The 17491-nt window shown below is 47.7% G+C and overlaps 1 protein-coding gene across 11 annotated transcripts in view; it reads right to left on the bottom strand.

Annotated features, from left to right (window-relative positions):
* Positions 1–861: 861 nt before the first annotated feature.
* TMEM71 (transmembrane protein 71) overlaps positions 862–17491 on the bottom strand; it is a 32787-nt gene continuing 16157 nt past the window's right edge. For 5 of the 11 annotated variants that reach the window (XM_049632892.1, XM_049632890.1, XM_049632891.1 and 2 more), the window contains 6 exons: positions 15840–16013; positions 11697–11772; positions 8597–8658; positions 8432–8492; positions 1567–4948; positions 862–1174 (listed from right to left, as the gene is read on the bottom strand). In XM_049632892.1, coding sequence (XP_049488849.1) covers positions 4903–4948; positions 8432–8492; positions 8597–8658; positions 11697–11772; positions 15840–16013 — 419 coding nt within the window. In that variant the 3' untranslated portion in view covers positions 862–1174; positions 1567–4902. Of the gene's footprint in view, positions 1175–1566; positions 4949–5300; positions 8493–8596; positions 8659–11696; positions 11773–12962; positions 14750–15839; positions 16014–17491 lie in introns of those variants that run through there. The other 6 variants (XM_049632895.1, XM_049632897.1, XM_049632894.1 and 3 more) reach the window with 6 other exon arrangements.

Here is a 17491-nt window from a genome sequence, read left to right as displayed (position 1 = left end):
GGAGGGAAGGAAGAGGAAGCGAAAGACGGAAAAAAGGGAGTGGGGGAAGAGGGAGAGAGGAAGGGGAAGGGAGGAAGGGGGAGGGAGGAAGGGGAGGGGGAGGGAGGGAGGAAAGGAGAACACATGGATATACTGGATACACTACAGGGAAGAAGGAAGGAAGGGAGGGAGGGAAGAAGGGAGGAAGGAAGGAAGGAAGGAAGGAGAGGGAGGGAGGGAGGGAAGAAGGAAGGAAGGGAAGGAGGGAGGAAGGAAGAAAGGAAGGAAGGAAGGAAGGAAGGGAGGGAGGGAGGAAGGGAAGGAAGGAGGGAGGGAGGAAAGAAGGAAAGGAACAGAGGGAGGAAGGAAAGGAGGAAGGAGAGGAGGGAAGGAAGAGGAAGCGAAAGACGGAAAAAAGGGAGTGGGGGAAGAGGGAGAGAGGAAGGGGAAGGGAGGAAGGGGGAGGGAGGAAGGGGAGGGGGAGGGAGGGAGGAAAGGAGAACACATGGATATACTGGATACACTACATTTTAGTTTGTGTCCCGCTTCCTTTTTGATAAAGGGCCTTTAAAACTAACTTTTGTTGTGTGGCCATCTTGAACTCCACACTGGGGGTGGCCATGAGATGACTTTCCTACAGGGTGACAGCTGATGGCTGCCCTCTCACTAAATCATAGCAGGGGGCTGGGCCTGACATCTGCCGGAGCCCTCTGCTTCCAACAGGACAATGGCAGCACGTTTGACCCCAGATGGCGGCTGTTTCCATGCCCAAAGTCCTTCTCACCGGGTGGCTTGTTTTCGTATCTCATCAACCTTGCAACCGAGATGGGTTTCTTGGATAAACACCAAGATGTTGGCAGTGGCCGTCTCTGAGTTGAGGGATTATGGGTAACTTCTTCTCTCGTTTATTTGAATGTTCTCATTTTTTGTTTAAAAAAAAAATGATGGTGAATCACTTCCAAAACAAATAAAATCAAATTATTCATTTCATGAAAGTGAATCCTTCCTCACGCCACTGTTTAAGCTCACTTTCTCTTGCTTGGTGTTCTCCATGACAGTTCAGTGATAGTCCCCTCCCCTTGAGAGAGAACCACAAGGCATGGCCTTAGGCCTGTTTTCGGAGAAGCTGTTACTATATCCTCGCATCGGGGAAGGTGGGCCTCGCATCGGGGAAGGATGTGGTTCTTGATTTTTCCTTTCACCAAAAAGGGGGAGAAAGAGAAGAAGAAGCCGGTGAGGCCGCTGGCACGGAGATTCAGCTCTCTCCCCTTGCCCACAGCAGAGCCCTTGTAGACTCAACCCGCGTGTCACCCACAGGGAAGTGTGCCATTTCAATCTGCTTTGGGGTGGAGGATGGGTCACCTTCCCTCTCCACAATGCAAATGCAAGATGACCTTGTGCACTGAAAATAAAAGTCCAGTGGCACCAGCCTTGGTCTCCTCCCCCACCCTCACCCCCCGCCACCTCCCACTCCTGCATTTCATTTCCTTTGTTTTCATTTCTCTTAAGGCTCCCAAAGGGTAAGAAAATCTTTGCCAGCTTGTAGTATCCACCTGCTAAATCGCTCCCCACCCCCTAGGTACCCACCGGGTCTGGCTCCCTGGCAGGTGCTGCTTGCAGCTGTAGCCCATTTCACCCAGCATGGGACAGATGGAGGGGTACAGCCATCACAGTGGGACAGGGTTTGTTTGTTTTTTTTAAATACGCGATCAGACCTTCATCGGGGCCTGGTAGGGAAGTGTGGCATCGAGGCAAAGCATGCCAAGGTGGCAGGTGTCTGCTCCGCCGTGTTGCATGAGCAGTAGTGGGATTCCTTTCGGGGAGGAGGGGGGTGGTTGGCATCCCCTGCGGCACAGGCAGATCGTTTTGCATCTGAGTTGCTTTGAAGTAACCACCGACCCTGCCCGGAGAAGCATTGAGGGGAAATGACACTGGAGTCTCCAAGACCTGAGCGGAACCCGGGCTTCAGCGATCATGAGTTGTGGGACGGCACGAGGCTCGCATTCTGAGGTCTGCCTTCCTCGCCTTTAAAACGTGGCTGTGCTGGAGTCTGCGAGAGCCCGCGGGGCATCCACATGCTCCCCTACACGTCCCAGCTCTCCCCACCACCCATGGTTGTGTACCTCTCACCTTCACTCCTGGTGCGGAAGGGAAGGGATATGTCCCTCCCCAGTCTAAGGCAATTAAGTGGGCAAGCTTGGAGGCCAATGGCTTGGTTAAAAGATAACGGAGAGCCACCCGGCCCACATTAGTCGTTAAACGTTGTCTGGTCACGGCAGCTACAACATGAAGTCAACCTTGGCAGGACCCCGGTAGGGATTACAGAGAAGGCGGGTACAACGTCTCGCACGTCGTACAGGTTCCGTCAAAATGGCAGGTCTTCCCATGAGCCGACAGCTATGGAAGCTTACACAAGCAGAGGTCCTCCAGCAGACGCGACGGCCCCACGTGACCTCTCTCTCCTGTGGCGTCTGGGTCGCGTCATCCCTCTGAGATTTGAGAATCTTGAGGTAGGAGAAAGAGGGCAAAGGTCACAGGTTGGCTCTGGTCATTTAACCTCTTGCCTCCCGGGACTCTTTTTCCCGAGTTAGCATTTCTGGAGAGAGTGACCAGGGCAATATTTAACCTTCGGGGTGCCAGGCCGTTCACCTGTAATGCTTCCAGCAGCCGTCAGTAACGGGCAGGGCAAGGGCCGAGGGGTCACACAGACCTGGGCGTGACTCCTAGACCCCCTACGTGCCCTCCTTGTGCTTGGGAAGGTTATTAAAGCTCTCTTAGCTTACTGTAAAATGGTGGATATTATTCCTGCTGAATTTGTTGGGGTTATCCAGAGAAACAGAACAGGATGTACGATGATGGATGGATGGATGGATGGATGGAGATCTACACAGATCTGCATCTAGATATCTATGGATATATATACAGATGGTCGCTGACCGACAATGGTTCTTACGATTTTTCAACTTTGCATTGCCGAAGCGATATGCATTCAGTAGAAACCACACTCAGAATCTGTGCAAAGGGGCTTTGCAGACGGGATTAAGTTAAGGATCTTAAAATGGAGAGACTATCCTGGATTATCCGAGCGGGCCCAACATAATCACAAAAATCCTCCTCAGAAAGAGGCAAGGGGTCAAGAGTCGGAAAACGGGGCGTGACAGCAGAAGCAGAGGGATGTGTTTTGAAGAAGAAGGTAGGGCCCGAGGGTCAAGGAATGGAGGCAGCTTCCAGAATCTGGAAGAGCGAGGAAATGGGGTCTTCTCTGGAGAGTCCAGAAGGAACGCAGCCCGCTGACGTCTTGATGGGACACTCCTAAGACTCATTTTGGGGCCATCGGACCTTCAGAACTGTAAGATAATACACTTATTTTGTCTTAGGTCATCAACTCTGCGGCAACGTGTCACTGCAGTGATAGGAAGCTTAAATAATTGGGGAGGAAACGTCCCCGACACAATAAAGTCTGACATACTCGTAAACAATTATTTGTATTGCTGCATCTAACTTTGAAAGGTATTATCATGTAAACGTAGTGACCCTCTATAAAACCCTGCACAACACAGAAGACAGGCAACATAAGCAATTCTCAAGGTGTGCTTTCCTGATAGAGCATCAAAACAGCAGGCTCTCAGGGCACCTGGGTGGCTCAGTCGCTTAAGAGTCCGACTTTGGCTCAGGTCATGAGCTCACGGTTGGTGAGTTCGAGCCCCGCATCGGGCTCTGTGCTGACAGCTCAGAGCCTAGAGCCTGCTTCGGATTCTGTGTCTCCCTCTGTCTCTCTCTGTCCCTTCCCCACTGGTGTCCTATCTCTCTCACTCTCAAAAATAAATAATAAAACATTAAAAAATTTTTGAAAAAAAGAACTGCCTAGCTGGAGAACAGCATGCAGAACAAATCTGAATCGCAGGCCACATTTACTTCGAGAACAGACACCAAGTGAGAGCAATGACAGGGAGCGTCTTGTACAACTTTCGCTGGCTGTACAATTGCACCGTGTTTACGCGTGTCAAGGCACTCAGGTGTTTTGCCTTTTTTTTTTTTTGACCCTTAAAGATCTTCTTCTCTTCTATTTTTAATAGCACATGAGTGAAAGGCGATCATGAACCCCAAGAAGGTTGCAACCTTGGCAAGGAAATGGTTCAAAAGAAGAAGGTGCTTTCCCAGAGAGAGGCTCTCTCCTGCCCATTTTCCACGAACCCTCATCTACTGTCACCAACTCCCATGAAGCTACTCCCTGGGGAGAATGAACTTTTTCTTCACTGTATTTTATGTGCAAACTGCAATTTATTTACTTTGTTATTTATTTATTCGAGAGAAAGAGAAAAAAAGAGAGAGAGTAAGCAGGGGAGGGGCAGAGGGAGAGAGGCAGGGAGACACAGAATCCAAAGCAGGTTCCAGGCTCTGAGTTGTGAGCACAGAGCCTGACACGGGGCTCGAACTCATGAACTGTGAGATCATGACCTGAGCTGAAGTCGGATGCTAAATGACTGAGCCACCCAGGCGCCCCATATTTACTTTCAAGTTGGCATTAATTAAACAGTTCAGCAAGGGATAGGTGTTTGTAGGCAGGCCCAGGAATTTGCATTGTTAAAAGCGCCTCATGGAATTCTCTAGATGAAAATTCATGTATGAAACAATGCCTCAGGGAATAAGAGGGGACCATCTACCCACGTGGTTGGTTCTCTATCACATTTCCCAGCCAGTTCCCTTTCAACTGCTAGCGTTGGCAAAGTAAAGACGAATTGATATTCTTTTCCTGAGCAGATTACAATTTAGGAAAGCGAAAATGAGATTAAAAAAAAAAAAGACACATAACCAAATTAAAATGGTTTTTTCTCAATAATGTAGTTGCTCACTCCCTTCCAATAAAGCAGTTGATTCCAAGCAGACTGCAAATCAGACAATTTCTGGATATTCAGATTGAAGTCATCCGTCAGAGACCGTCCTACATGGTTGGCAAATTTTGGCAAACCTGGAGCAGAGAAAAGAGAAAAGAAATACATGATTCATCCAGATAGACAGGAAATGCGGTAACTGCTGAAATCACTGTGCGCACACACACACACACACACACACACACACACTAGCTTGAGTAACCCTAATTAGGAAGCGTAGAGCCTCAACTTGGAGCTTTCATTTTTATCCCAGCTCGGTGCTTCCTTAACCACCGTTTTATATTGTTTTCTTTCCCCACCTGCACCACTTCCTCTAGAACAGAAATCCTTACAGGGTAACAAGTGGGTTTTCCCCATAGTCTATTCATTCATTCGCCAGTTACGTAAGCACGCATTCCAACAGGTAAGAGCAGGGAGAACAGAGGTTACCCGTCTTGTTCCTCTGAGGTCATAAATGTGCAGAATGCGCCCTGCTGATGCTAACGCACGACCGGCAACACGGGACAACTGTGACGGCCTTCATTTGGAAGGGACGCTTGGGCCACCGGTGAACGATACAGACAGTCCCCAAACTCACAGGCTTTAAATTCAACAAAGAAGGTGGCTGAATGAAAATCGCATCACGGGACGGAAAAGGTTTGTTTGAGAACTATGAAGTGTGAAAGGATAGGACCCTAATCTAATCTGCCGTGCACACTGCAAGACAGGCAGGGGACGGCTGTTCCGCTCATGAGTGTTGAGCTGAATTAAGTGCTTGTCCTCCAACCCCTTAGATTTTCATCCTTGATTGTTGGAGGAGCCTCATGAGTCATCCTCGACTCTCGATATTAATAACCATGTCTTTGGCTTATTAGCTTCTGGATATGTTTATGTGCGAGGGAAAGGGTTGCAAAGTCTTTAATATACAGACACGGAGCTTTTGGCTATAAAGAAAGTACTTTAAGAAATGGTATAGCAAATCCATCCAATTTAGTGAATACTTATGGTGTATCTATTCTTCTCTTTTTTTACGTTTATTTATTTTTGAGAGACAGCGTGCATGGGGGAGGGGAAGAGACAGAGGGAGACACAGAATCCGAAGCAGGCTCCAGGCTCTGAGCTGTCAGCACAGAGCCCGACGCGGGGCTTGAACTCACGAACCGCGAGATCGTGACCTGAGCCCAAAGTCGGACGCTTAACCGACTGAGCCACCCAGTCGCCCCTGGTGTATCTGCTATTCTCAAGACATTCAGATGGATACAAAAATGAAGTCAACAGTCCTTGTTTTCACAGGTCTTAAATGCAACAGTGTGTGTCCATGAGGCTGCGGAGGGGGCAGCAAATAAGAAAAAAGAAATGGAGAGGGAACAAGAGAAGAACAAGTTAAAGTATGTACACAAATAATCAAAGGAGGAGGGATCTCATTGAAGCTGTGGATGAGAGTGTGTAGGAGAGAAATATCATCCTGATCCTGGTCTAATTTCTTTTAGGAGATAACAAAATGAGGAGCTCAGGACAGTGGGAGGTGCCCTGAAAGCGACAGGTGACGCTATCCCCTGCAGGTCAGAGATTGGCATTCCAGGAGGCCTTCCCTGCCTGCTTCCCCCATCCTCCTAGTCTGGCAGAACTTCTGTCCCGGTGTTCCCCTAGCCTCTGTGCTAACTCTGTACTTGCACTTAACCCTATTAAATGCGACTTTACCTTGCCCTTCACATGTCTCTTTAGACTCAGAAATCCCGAGGCCTCGGCACAACAACCTTGGCACCTCGGGGAAGTGTGTGACCCTTGGGAGAGACTCCATCGATGTCTGCTGAGCAGAACTGGACATTCAGCGCAGCACAGAATGTATCATAAGTTCTCAGCCGAGATTTAGGAAGGTTAAGTGATGCCACTTTAGAAATCAAGGGGTAAAGAAGTTCCAAACCATCTTTCCAGGGTTCTCACAGTTGATGTGCAAGGAATGACCCAGACAGGTTGTTAAAACTGAAGATCCCTCGGGAATTGGGATTCAGAAGAGCTGGAATCAGGATAGACGTTCCCCAGTTGGTTCTAGAACAGATGTCCCCATGCCATGCTTTGAGAAACTCTGCTCTCATTACAGTCCTTAACAAGGTGAGGCTGGTCTTTTCAATTAATTGCACAAATCCATCTTAAAACCCAGAAGGAAGGGATTTAAACAATGCACACCATCTGCCAAGCAGTGATAGTTGGACGTGGAGTTACGAAGTGGCTCTGTGGCTGGAAGTCTTTTGTGTAGACCTCGTTGGTTGGTCCAGTCCTGAACAGCGCGACATCACAGCCCAGAAAGCTGAACATGAGTGCCAATCTGTCCTCCGTGCTGGCTGAGGTACACTTCTAAGTTCTGCAGACACAGAGAATAACCCGCATCCAGACGGTAGGAAGTGAGGGTCTTAGAGGAGTTTTAAATAAATGTTATTAATAGACAAGGGCTAAAGAATAAGAAGTTCTTGGGTGACCTCGGGACCCAATTTTCTAACCACGAGGTGGACCACATCTTAGCTCTATCAAAGCCTGTCCCCAGAAGCCTGGAATGCCAGGAAAGGAAGGGAAACATCGCTCAGACTGTCAGGAAATCAATACTGGCTGGAGTCCTAAACAAAATAAATCTTCACCACGTCCCATTGTGATTTCAGCATTAACACAGTGATTTCGTAAATAGGGCGGCACAGCGTCGAGAGCAAAGGCCGGTGAGCTAATTTGAATTATAGAGCTCCGTCTCTAAGCCATGGGAGCTGGCCTCTGGCAGCCATATAGAAGAGGGGGTCATTAACACGATCCATCTTGCAACGGGATGGGGTTTTGCAGACCGTTTGAAATTCTGTGAGCATCTCACCCAGACCCCAACAACACTTTGAAATATGATGAGCCAGGGCAGTCAGCACGCAGGGGGATCGTGAAGGGAGTGAGAGGTGGCAGAGACATCACACTTTGCAAGTGAGACCATTTCATGGGCAGTTTGCCAGCTATTTGGGGAACTGTAAGATAAAGGCCTCTTAATAGGAGGCATTTATAAAGTGCAGTGCTATGGGGGCACCTGGGTGGCGCAGTCGGTTAAGCGTCCGACTTCAGCCAGGTCACGATCTCGCGGTCCGTGAGTTCGAGCCCCGCGTCGGGCTCTGGGCTGATGGCTCAGAGCCTGGAGCCTGCTTCCGATTCTGTGTCTCCCTCTCTCTCTGCCCCTCCCCCGTTCATGCTCTGTCTCTCTCTGTCCCAAAAATAAATAAAAAACGTTGGAAAAAAAAATAAAAAAAAAAAATAAAGTGCAGTGCTATGAACCTATAAAAACACTTTAACAGGGGACCTACGCATTTTAGGTTCACGTTATTTATTAAGCCCTATTGCCTCGAAGCTTAATTTTCTCAATTTTGAAGAACCGGTAAAAATGTAAGAGACTGGATGAGAACGCTATTAGATTTTAGCATTAACAGAAAGTATTCTTCGAGACAGATGACGGGGACGCTTCCTGTGCGTGGTCATTGCCATCCATTAGTCAGCCAAAAGCACTCTCAGGTAGCCGGCTCCAGTCATCTTCGTCAGGATGATGGTAACACAGTCAACACTGCGCACAGGTGGTGGCTTCGAAATAGTCGGCAAGGCTGAGAAACAACGACGTGACAGTATCTTGGATAAGAAAGAGAATATCTAAGAATCGCTTCAAAATGACCAAAATTGGACTGAAATACAGGGCAGGGATCAGAGGAATAATTTGAGAGATTGTGACTTACAGGCAGTAGTTATCATCAATGGGCACGTGAGGACACTGGCAAATATCCCTCCCAGAAAGCACCTGCAACAACAGAATTTCTCAGGTTTCGTAAACTAGTTACGCATTTCCAATGCGTGAGCTGTTCTTTTGGACTAACGTCTCGTGATTTCAAGATTTGCTATAACACTACAGTAATAAGCATAGTGTGGTATTGGCCAGACAATAGACATATAGGTCAATAAAAGAATGGAGAGACCAGAAATGAACCCATACAGACACAGTTAAGTGAGTCTTAACAGAGGAGCAGAGGGAATTTCATGGATAAAGGATAGTCTGTCCAACAATAGTGTTGAAACAATTGTACATCCACATGCAAAAGAAGGAGCCTCCGTATATACATCACAGCCGAACACAAAATTTAACGATTTAACTCAAAACGAGTCATAGTCTGAAATGTGACCGCAAAAGTACAAAACGTCTAGATAAAACAAAGGAGAAAATCCATATGCCAACTGCTTACCACCTTACCCAAAAGTGTGTTAAAATGTCAGGTTTTTATCAGTCTGATGGGTATTGTTTCAGAGAGAGGATTTAAAAAAAACCAATAATTTCTTTGTTGTTTTTATTTTCAAAACATGAATCACTGGAAAAAATCATAAATACACACAAAGGGAAAGGAAAATATCATCAAAAAACTCCATTGGCCTAAAGCAGCCATTGTTAAATTTTGATGAATACCCTTTTTGACATCCCTTTATATGCATTTAAAAAATGTGTTTAAATTGAGATTTGAAAAATGTACAGTAAAGCCTTTAAAGTGCACATCTCGGTGGTTGTTTTTTTTTAACCTGAACTCCTGCATTCACTACCCGAGTCAAGGTATAGAATTATTTCCAGCAGTCTCTAACGCTCCCTTTGCCATCCTTCCTATTCTTTCCCCCAGAATTAACCACTCTTCTTTTACCTATAATAACGGATTCATTTCGCCTTTCCTTGAATTTTGTAGGTATCTGAAATGATACAGACTCATGTCTGAGACCCATTCATGCTACTACCCATGTCGATAATTTTTCTCGTAACCAATCTCTCACTTAAATAATCTTTTTATTTTTCAAACAACTTTAGATGCACAGGGAAGTTACAGAAATAGTACAGAGGGTTCTCATACACCTTTCAGCAACTTTCCCGATTATCAGCATCTTACGCTTCTATGGCACATTGTTGGAAGTAACGAGCCAACATTGCTGCCTCACTATTAACACCACGTGCCATTTGTACCTTACGGTTTTCCCTAATTTACCCATGTTCCATGATGGCATCCGGGATGCCTCAGACATTTAGTCATGGCTCCTTGGGTTCCTCTGGGCTATGACAATTTCTCAGACTCTCCTTGGTTTTGATGACCTTGACAGGTTTGAGGAGTCCTGTCCAGATAATGTGTAGAAGGTCCCTCGATCTGAGTTTTCCTCTGGTTAGACTGGGGTCCAGAAGGCCACAGGGGTGAACTGCCACTCTCATCACCTCGCATCAAGGGTACATGCTATCCATGTAACTTAGCCCTGTTGATGTCAACCTTGACCACCTGAGGTCACATTTGCCCGGCTTCTGAAGTTTCCTTTCCCCCTCTTTCCAGGTTCTGTTTCTTGGAAGCAAGTTTCTAAATGCAGCTCAGGCTCAAGGGACAGGTTGTCCAGTTTCCTTCTTAAGAGGTGGGGGCAGGCGGGGGGGGTGGGGAGTATCTACAGGAATTAACCGAAGAGGAACATTTCACTGACAGTTCTGTGAAATCACATAAAAGGTCCCATGATCCACGATGGTTGGGAAACGCTAAGTTCAATAAAGCCAATCATGTTTCTTCATGATGTTATTTTACCGGGCCTTTATGATGCTGGTGCACAAATGGTCCTCTGACCTGGGATATACAATGCAGACTTTTGCAAATTTATTTTAGCACATGACCTCCCCCACGTTTTGTTCTTTTGGTCCCATTGTGATCTAAAAAGCCTTAATACTTCTTAAACCTCATCATTATTTGGGACGCTTATTTTAAAATACAGATTCTCACTAGATCTAAATTCGTATCACAAGGGTTGGGATTCAGGACCTGGTATTTAAAAACACAACTCTCCCAAGTGATGTGAGGTATCTGACCCTCAAGAGGCGGGGTGTGACAGCAAGCAGCATTTGCTGACCGGAGCACAGGCACCACAAAGACCCCAGGTCTGGACCACTTATCCCTGTTACACTGATTGAACAATATCGATGAGCCCCTGGCACTGGGGATACAGAAGTGAAGGAGATGCTCTCAGGTAGTTCACATTCTTGTGGCAAGAGATTGATCATTGACATTTAAACAGATGAACATATAACAGGTCAGGTGGTAAGTGATAAGTAAAGACAAGTAAAGTGAGGTGTGTGTGTGTGTATAGAGAGTGGTAAGCTATTTATACGGTGTTGTCATGGAAGATCTCGCTGATGATGTGACAGTTGAACAGATTCCAGAAAGAAGTAAGGGACACGTGTTAAGAAGCTTTCTAGAGAAGACCGCACTTGGCGGAATAAACAGCAAGTGCAAAGGCCCTGAGGCACAAGTGCACTTAGCACAGAAGGGATGTGACCATTGCCCTGTAGACTTGGGCAAGAAAAGAATAGGAGGGGCATGGTGGACCGAGGGTAGGACAGAAACATGCCTATAATCAGGCAAGAGCATCATGTGATCTGAGGTGCTGAGTGGACTTCCCAGGAACAGACACTTTATGTTAAGGCACAAAAACATAATGAGAAAGATGGAGTCCCAGTGGGGACTCCAAGTGCCCTTGAACTCCACGCGGGATTACTTAGTTTATATCCGTAATAGGGAGTCACTGAGGATTTAAACGAAGGATGATACATAATAAATTCCAATTTCTAGCAAGATCCACTGGCTTTAATATGCTTTGTGAGATAATGAGAGGAGGGAAGTGATTGCAAAAGGGGCACTGAAGGGGCACAGGCAAATGAACAGATCTTAACCACAGAGCTACCGAAAGTGCATTGTGGAATCAGGCAAGGAAATTATCAATCAGTTACAGCTTCCTTAATTATAAAACACTGCTGCGTGCAAATAAAATGTGAATTACCTTGCACACGCACAAATGATTAAGCACGCGGCCAGTAGAAATGCTTGAAAGAAGATGTCTCTCCACAAACTGGTTTCTAAGAGGAAAAGTAAAAATAAATGAATTAGAAACCATCGCTGATAATCTTGGTACAACAAAATTGTACTGAAGTTTCTTTTTTATATAAGAAAAAACAGACAAAAAGACCCCACAGACACCGAAACAATGACGCGGTTTTCAAACGTATGTCATCTCAAGCAATTTGCCCTAAGTAACAAGATAAAATTATCAAATGCCGTACAGGTCTACTCATTAGATAATTTCAGCAAATAATACATTGTTTCTGTCATTACAAAATGATTCTACTACGGGGCTCCTGGGTGGCTCGGTCGGTTCAGCGTCCAACTTCGTTTCAGGTCATGATCTCACAGTCCGTGAGTTCGAGCCCCGCATCGGGCTCTGTGCTGACAGCTCAGGGCCTGGAGCCTGCTTCGGATTCGGTGTCTCCCTCTCTCTCTGTCCTTCCCCAGCTCCCACTGTCTCTCTCTGTGTCTCAAGAAATGAATACATGTTTTAAAAAATTAAAAAAAAAAGATTCTACGACATAAACAGTTTGGGGCTTGCCTTTTACGGTAATGTTGGGGAACCACTTGGTAGAATGGAGGCCAGTGTCAGAAGTCTAATTCTGAGGATGACGCCTAAAACTTGGACAGCGCCTTTTCATTCACAAAGAGCTTTCGTACCTCAGTTCATCGAATCAACACAACCGACCTGTAAGGAAGGAACCATCGTCCTCACTCTGCACGTGAGAAGACCAAGACTGAGGGATGATGAAGTTTGTTCAAGGTCACACAGCTCTGAGGCGCCAGAGGCAAGATTTATAAACCACGTCTAGCCAGAACATAATGTTTTGCCTGAAATGGGGCAGGGAAAGAGAATGGCCACTTTGCATGCTGGGAGTCTCCAAAGGACAGAAAAGAGAACATATATTATGAACTATCTGTCCCCGCAAAACTCCGCTATCAGTAAAGGATTTCGGTGTTCTAGAGCCACAGTGGAGATGACCGCAAATCCTCTAGCCGTTACAATCGTAGGCGTTAAACCAATCACGAACCCGGCTATTATTCCAATCACCTGAAAGAAATCAGGGCTGGTTTAGCGATGATCACATAAAGATCCAAGGAAAAGGATAAATGGACCTTAACTTAATTTTCCGCCCAATGCTTCAAAAGCTCAAGTTTGCCACAGTTGTTTAAAACTTGGGAGTGACTTTGTGCGGCGAATGTGTTTATTTTTGCTATTTATGCTATGAATGAAGATTGAGTCAGCTAACAAAGCCTACTTAGTCCGCAATGTGGGCGGAATACTGAGGATTGGCAATGTGAAATATAGCAGTTGTGAATGATGTCACTGCCAATGTACAGTATTTCATGTATACTGTGAATTAAATAAGTTATTGTGGGCTCAGCCGAACGCTCAGCCATCCTTCTGAAGTGTGTTTGTATTCTTAGCCGACTCTGATTTGACGTGGAATTTGGAAAACATTGCCCCACAGAAACAAGTCCAGCTTGACAAACTGCTAAAATCGTTAGACTTCGAATCGTGAACAGAGCCTGGTTTAAATTCCAGTTCTACAAAGATCCAGTTGTGTCACTTGGTACCAGGTATGCACTAGTTCATCCCATCAGTAGCCACTCACGTAGTATCTAGATTGGCTTAGCGCCACTGTCACTTCCTTCAAGAAGCCCTCCTTGATTCCTTCCACTCCCCTGTGGCCCTCAGCTGCCCCCTCTCCGTACCCCCCTTATCCTTCGTGCATTTCCGTCAACAGTGTTTTCATGCTGAATTAAAATTGCTGTTTTCCGGGGCACCTGGGTGGCTCAGTTAGTGGAGCGTCTGACTCTTGATTTCAGCTCAGGTCATGATCTCATGGATTGGGAGTTCGAGCCCCGCATCAGGTTCTGTGCTGACAGTGGGAAGCCTGCTTGGGATTCTCTGTCTCTCTCTCTCTCTCTCTCTCTCTCGAAAGAAATAAAAACTCTTCAAAAAGTTGCTGTTTTCTTTCTCTAGATTTCCCCACTAGATCGCAAGCTCACTGAGAACAGTCAGCATCTATCTGCCGTTCTTGGTGGCAGTGCCCATATTTTCCTGGGGACCTACCTCTCCCTCCTCAGCGCGTGGTTCACGTGGAGACTGAGATCCCCCCCAGCATTGGATCCGCTCCCAGCCATTTGGAGCTTCACAGACTTACGGACAAAGTGATTGGCTTTGTCCTGGAAAAGTGGCCCTTCCAGAACCAAAGAAACTGGGCACCTTATCAGAACTTGAGAAGGTTCTCGTCTCTCTCCGCTGGACTGGAATCTGGGAAGTTGCAGGCACAAAGCCACCGAGAACCACCACGGAGTAATAGCTTTTTGAAAGAGTAAAGTACACCCAGAAGACAAGAGACAACACAAGGAGAGACCGACAGGAATCTGCAATCTATGCCCTGAATTTTCATTAATGAACCAATAAACCGTGGTACTGATTAATCCATCCTGAGATGGGTTTCCATCCACTGGAATAGGCGGACCGACAAAGATGGTGTGGGGCAGGCCTACACCCTAAGCTGGTAGAACATAGCCTGGGCTGCACATTCACAGTCTACGTGCGAAGGAGATAGAATTGAATCGGAGGGAGACCTTGTCCACCCAGGGCTTCATAGCCAGGTGGAGAGGAAAACAGTCTCCGTGGAGATAGAATTCAGAGCGCTAGGGAATCGGAGGGATGCGCTACCTCTGCCAGCCAGAAGGGGGCAGACGAGGCCCCACAGAGGTGTTCTTTGCTTTGGGCCTTGAAGGAGTAGGAGCCTTCCCGGAGCAGCAGGTGGGACACACATTCCAGACACAACAAAGAACACGTACAAAGGTTTACATGACCTGTCTAAACTTGAGTATTCTTATCTCCAGAATGGAGACAGCGCCCCTGATCGGCCCGCCAGTTTCGGAGCACCTGCTCTGTGCCAGGCGCTCCGTGGGCAGGTTGGCATCCACAGATGACTGAGACACAGTGCCCATCCTCAAGGAGCTCACTGCCTGCTGGACAAGACGCAGAAATTAACATGCCACCACAGCGGAGGGAACGGGCGCGAAAGAGGGGAGCCGTGAAAGCCAGATGAACACACAAAAAAGGGTCGCTTTAACGAGCTCCTCCCCGGAAAACGGGGTGGGGTCCCCGGAGCAGGTGGCTGTGGATGATCCAGAAACCGTCTAAACGGCAAAAGCCGCGTTCTCTGTCATCCCAACACCTGGAAGGGACCCACAAAAGCCTTTCAACACTCACCTAGTAGCTGATCTGAGATGGTCAGTAAGGTTCATGGTTTGGTGGAGACAAAGAGGAGCCACTTTTTCTGTGTAACCTCCGTCTTACGCAACATAATCTCACATATATTTTGAGTACTTCTCTACACGACACGTGATGCGAAGTGCTTATTTTAGTCATTACAAGGTAGGATCTAGCTCTCTCCGCTTACAGATGAAAACCCTGTTTTAGAGAGTTCAGTTAACCGCTCCTGAGTTGCAGCTACCACGCGGGGGGGGCTGGGCTTTGAACCTTGACAAGCCGAGGACACGGCCTTGATGCAACCCTGTGGGCAAACGTGACTAATCCGACATTGGCGACCTGGAGGTTGAAGACGTTGCTTGCTGAATTTATTTCGGATTTGCTCCGGATAGGAAATACCAATGCCTTTCTATCTTTTGAGTTTTCCTTGCCAGAGGCATTGCATTAAAGGACTGTGTGTTTCCTTCTTTTCTTCCTTTTTCCCCTTACATGGCAAATACACAGCTAAGCACGAAGAAGAAAATAACAGACACCTTTGTACGTACTACCCAGCTTTAGCAAAGCTCAACATTTTGCCAAATGTCTTCAGGGTGTTTAAACAATAAATGAAACGCTGCACATCCAGTCCTTCCGGTGTCTCTAAGACGACACCCTAGAAGGAGCCGCCGCCTCTGCGCATGCGTCACCCAGAGCTGCAGCGCCCCGTCCTCCAGGCCTTGCAGGGGCTGATCCTTCCCAAGTGTACCTTAGTCATCTCTAAGTCATTCTTTGGCCCTGTAAGGAAGAATTCTTCGGGTGTGGCAAAGATTTTCAAACAACAACAACAACAACAACCGAACTCACTTGCGTGATCCAGAAGGTTCCCCGGGAAATGTTCAGAAGTTGTCCCTGGAGACTGAAGGGCCAGGTCGTGGGAGTTCTCTGGCGGAGTCCGAGACGCAGCGTGGCTGGAGGAGGAGGCTGCCTTCCGCTGCTCTGCCTCGCGTGCATCAGTCGCAGAACCGTCGTGATCGTCGCCTGGAAAAGGAGAAGGGCTCGGTGTGCGCATGCGTGTGTGGGGTCGGTGCCGCTGGGTGCGTGGTAGCCGAAGGCCATCCCCCTAGCGACGCTTTGCGGTTAGGGTGGGATGAGTCTCCAGGTCAGGTGGCGTTTCAACTTGCCCTCGTCTTTGAAGGCTGCAGAGGAAAAGGCTCTCCAGGGCAGAGATGAGCAAAGGCCAGAGGCATAGAGGGTTGGGAAGGTAGCCCATTCCAGTGTAGTTAGAACGAAGGGACCCGGTGGAACGTGAAGCTGGGAAGCTAGACTGAGCACAGGTCACTGGAGGCCCTGACTTCCCCCCGGAGGCATTTGGAGTTTATGTGGCGGGCAGTGCAGTGACGGAGCGGCTCTGGGTGACGGTGGCGCTGCACGCACACTTATGTGGCCCATTCATTTAGATAAAGTAATATGTGTTTTTGGTGTCTGGTAAAATCCAGGCGGCCTCGGGCCACCTGGGTGGCTCAGTGGGTTAAGCGTCTGACTCCGATTTCAGCTCAAGAGTTCCCTGCTTGGGATTCTCTCTCTCTCTCCTTCTCTCTCTCTCTCTGCCCTTCCCCTGCTTGCTCTCTCTCAAAATAAATAAACATTTTTTTAAAAAATCCAGGTGGCCTCGCAAGAAATCATGAGAGAGTAGCCTCAGACTCATGTATAGAAGACAGACCATCTCACCCACAGTCCCCAAGGGAGTTGGGGGTTGTAGAGGTGGGATTGGAGAGTGCGTAGTGGGTCTATGAGCCTCTCATCTGTATCACGCCAACTCCTTCTGTTATTCATTCATTCATTCATTCGTTCATTCATTCATTCAGCATTTACTGGATGTGGTTATGTACCAAGAACTGTCCCAGCTGCTAGCTTCCAATGGTGGAGATGATGCCTTTGCCCTCATGTGCCTTCCGTTCTGGTGGGGGAGAGAGAAAATAGCTATGGTGAGTGTCGGGAGGGAAACTCTCCCTCTGTAAAATATCTGGAAATGTTGGTTAAAATGTAATGAACATCTTAAATTTCTTTTTTGCGTTCAAAGAGGCTGTGGTCTGGAGAGGGACAGACATATATGCCAACAATTCGGAGGCAGCGGGGTCATTGCTACGACGAAGGGCAGCAGAAGGCATCCGGGGAGAGTCTAGGAAGGAGTGTCTGAATCCGTCAGGGGCGATTCAGGCAGGCTTCACACATGAGACGGAATGAAAGCGGAAACTTGATGAGGAGTTCTTCCAGAGAGACAGCAAGAAGACGGAAGGTCGGAGACAGGATAAGGAGGGAGGGAGGAGGGGAGAGAGGAAGAGGACGAGGATGAGGAAGGGAAGAGGAGGAGAAGAAAGAACTCGTGAGAGAACACAGCAGCGTGGTTCCCAAAGGAGCAAGTTCTCTTACGAGGCTGGACGGGGGGGGGGGGGGGGGGGGGGGGGGGGGGGGGGCCCCTCCGGGGGGGGGTGGGGGGGGGAACGGCGGGCGCAAAG

The sequence above is a fragment of the Panthera uncia genome, chromosome F2, assembly GCF_023721935.1.
Source record: "Panthera uncia isolate 11264 chromosome F2, Puncia_PCG_1.0, whole genome shotgun sequence".
Taxonomy (NCBI): Eukaryota; Metazoa; Chordata; class Mammalia; order Carnivora; family Felidae; genus Panthera; species Panthera uncia.
This window is presented reverse-complemented; position numbering and strand designations above follow the sequence as displayed.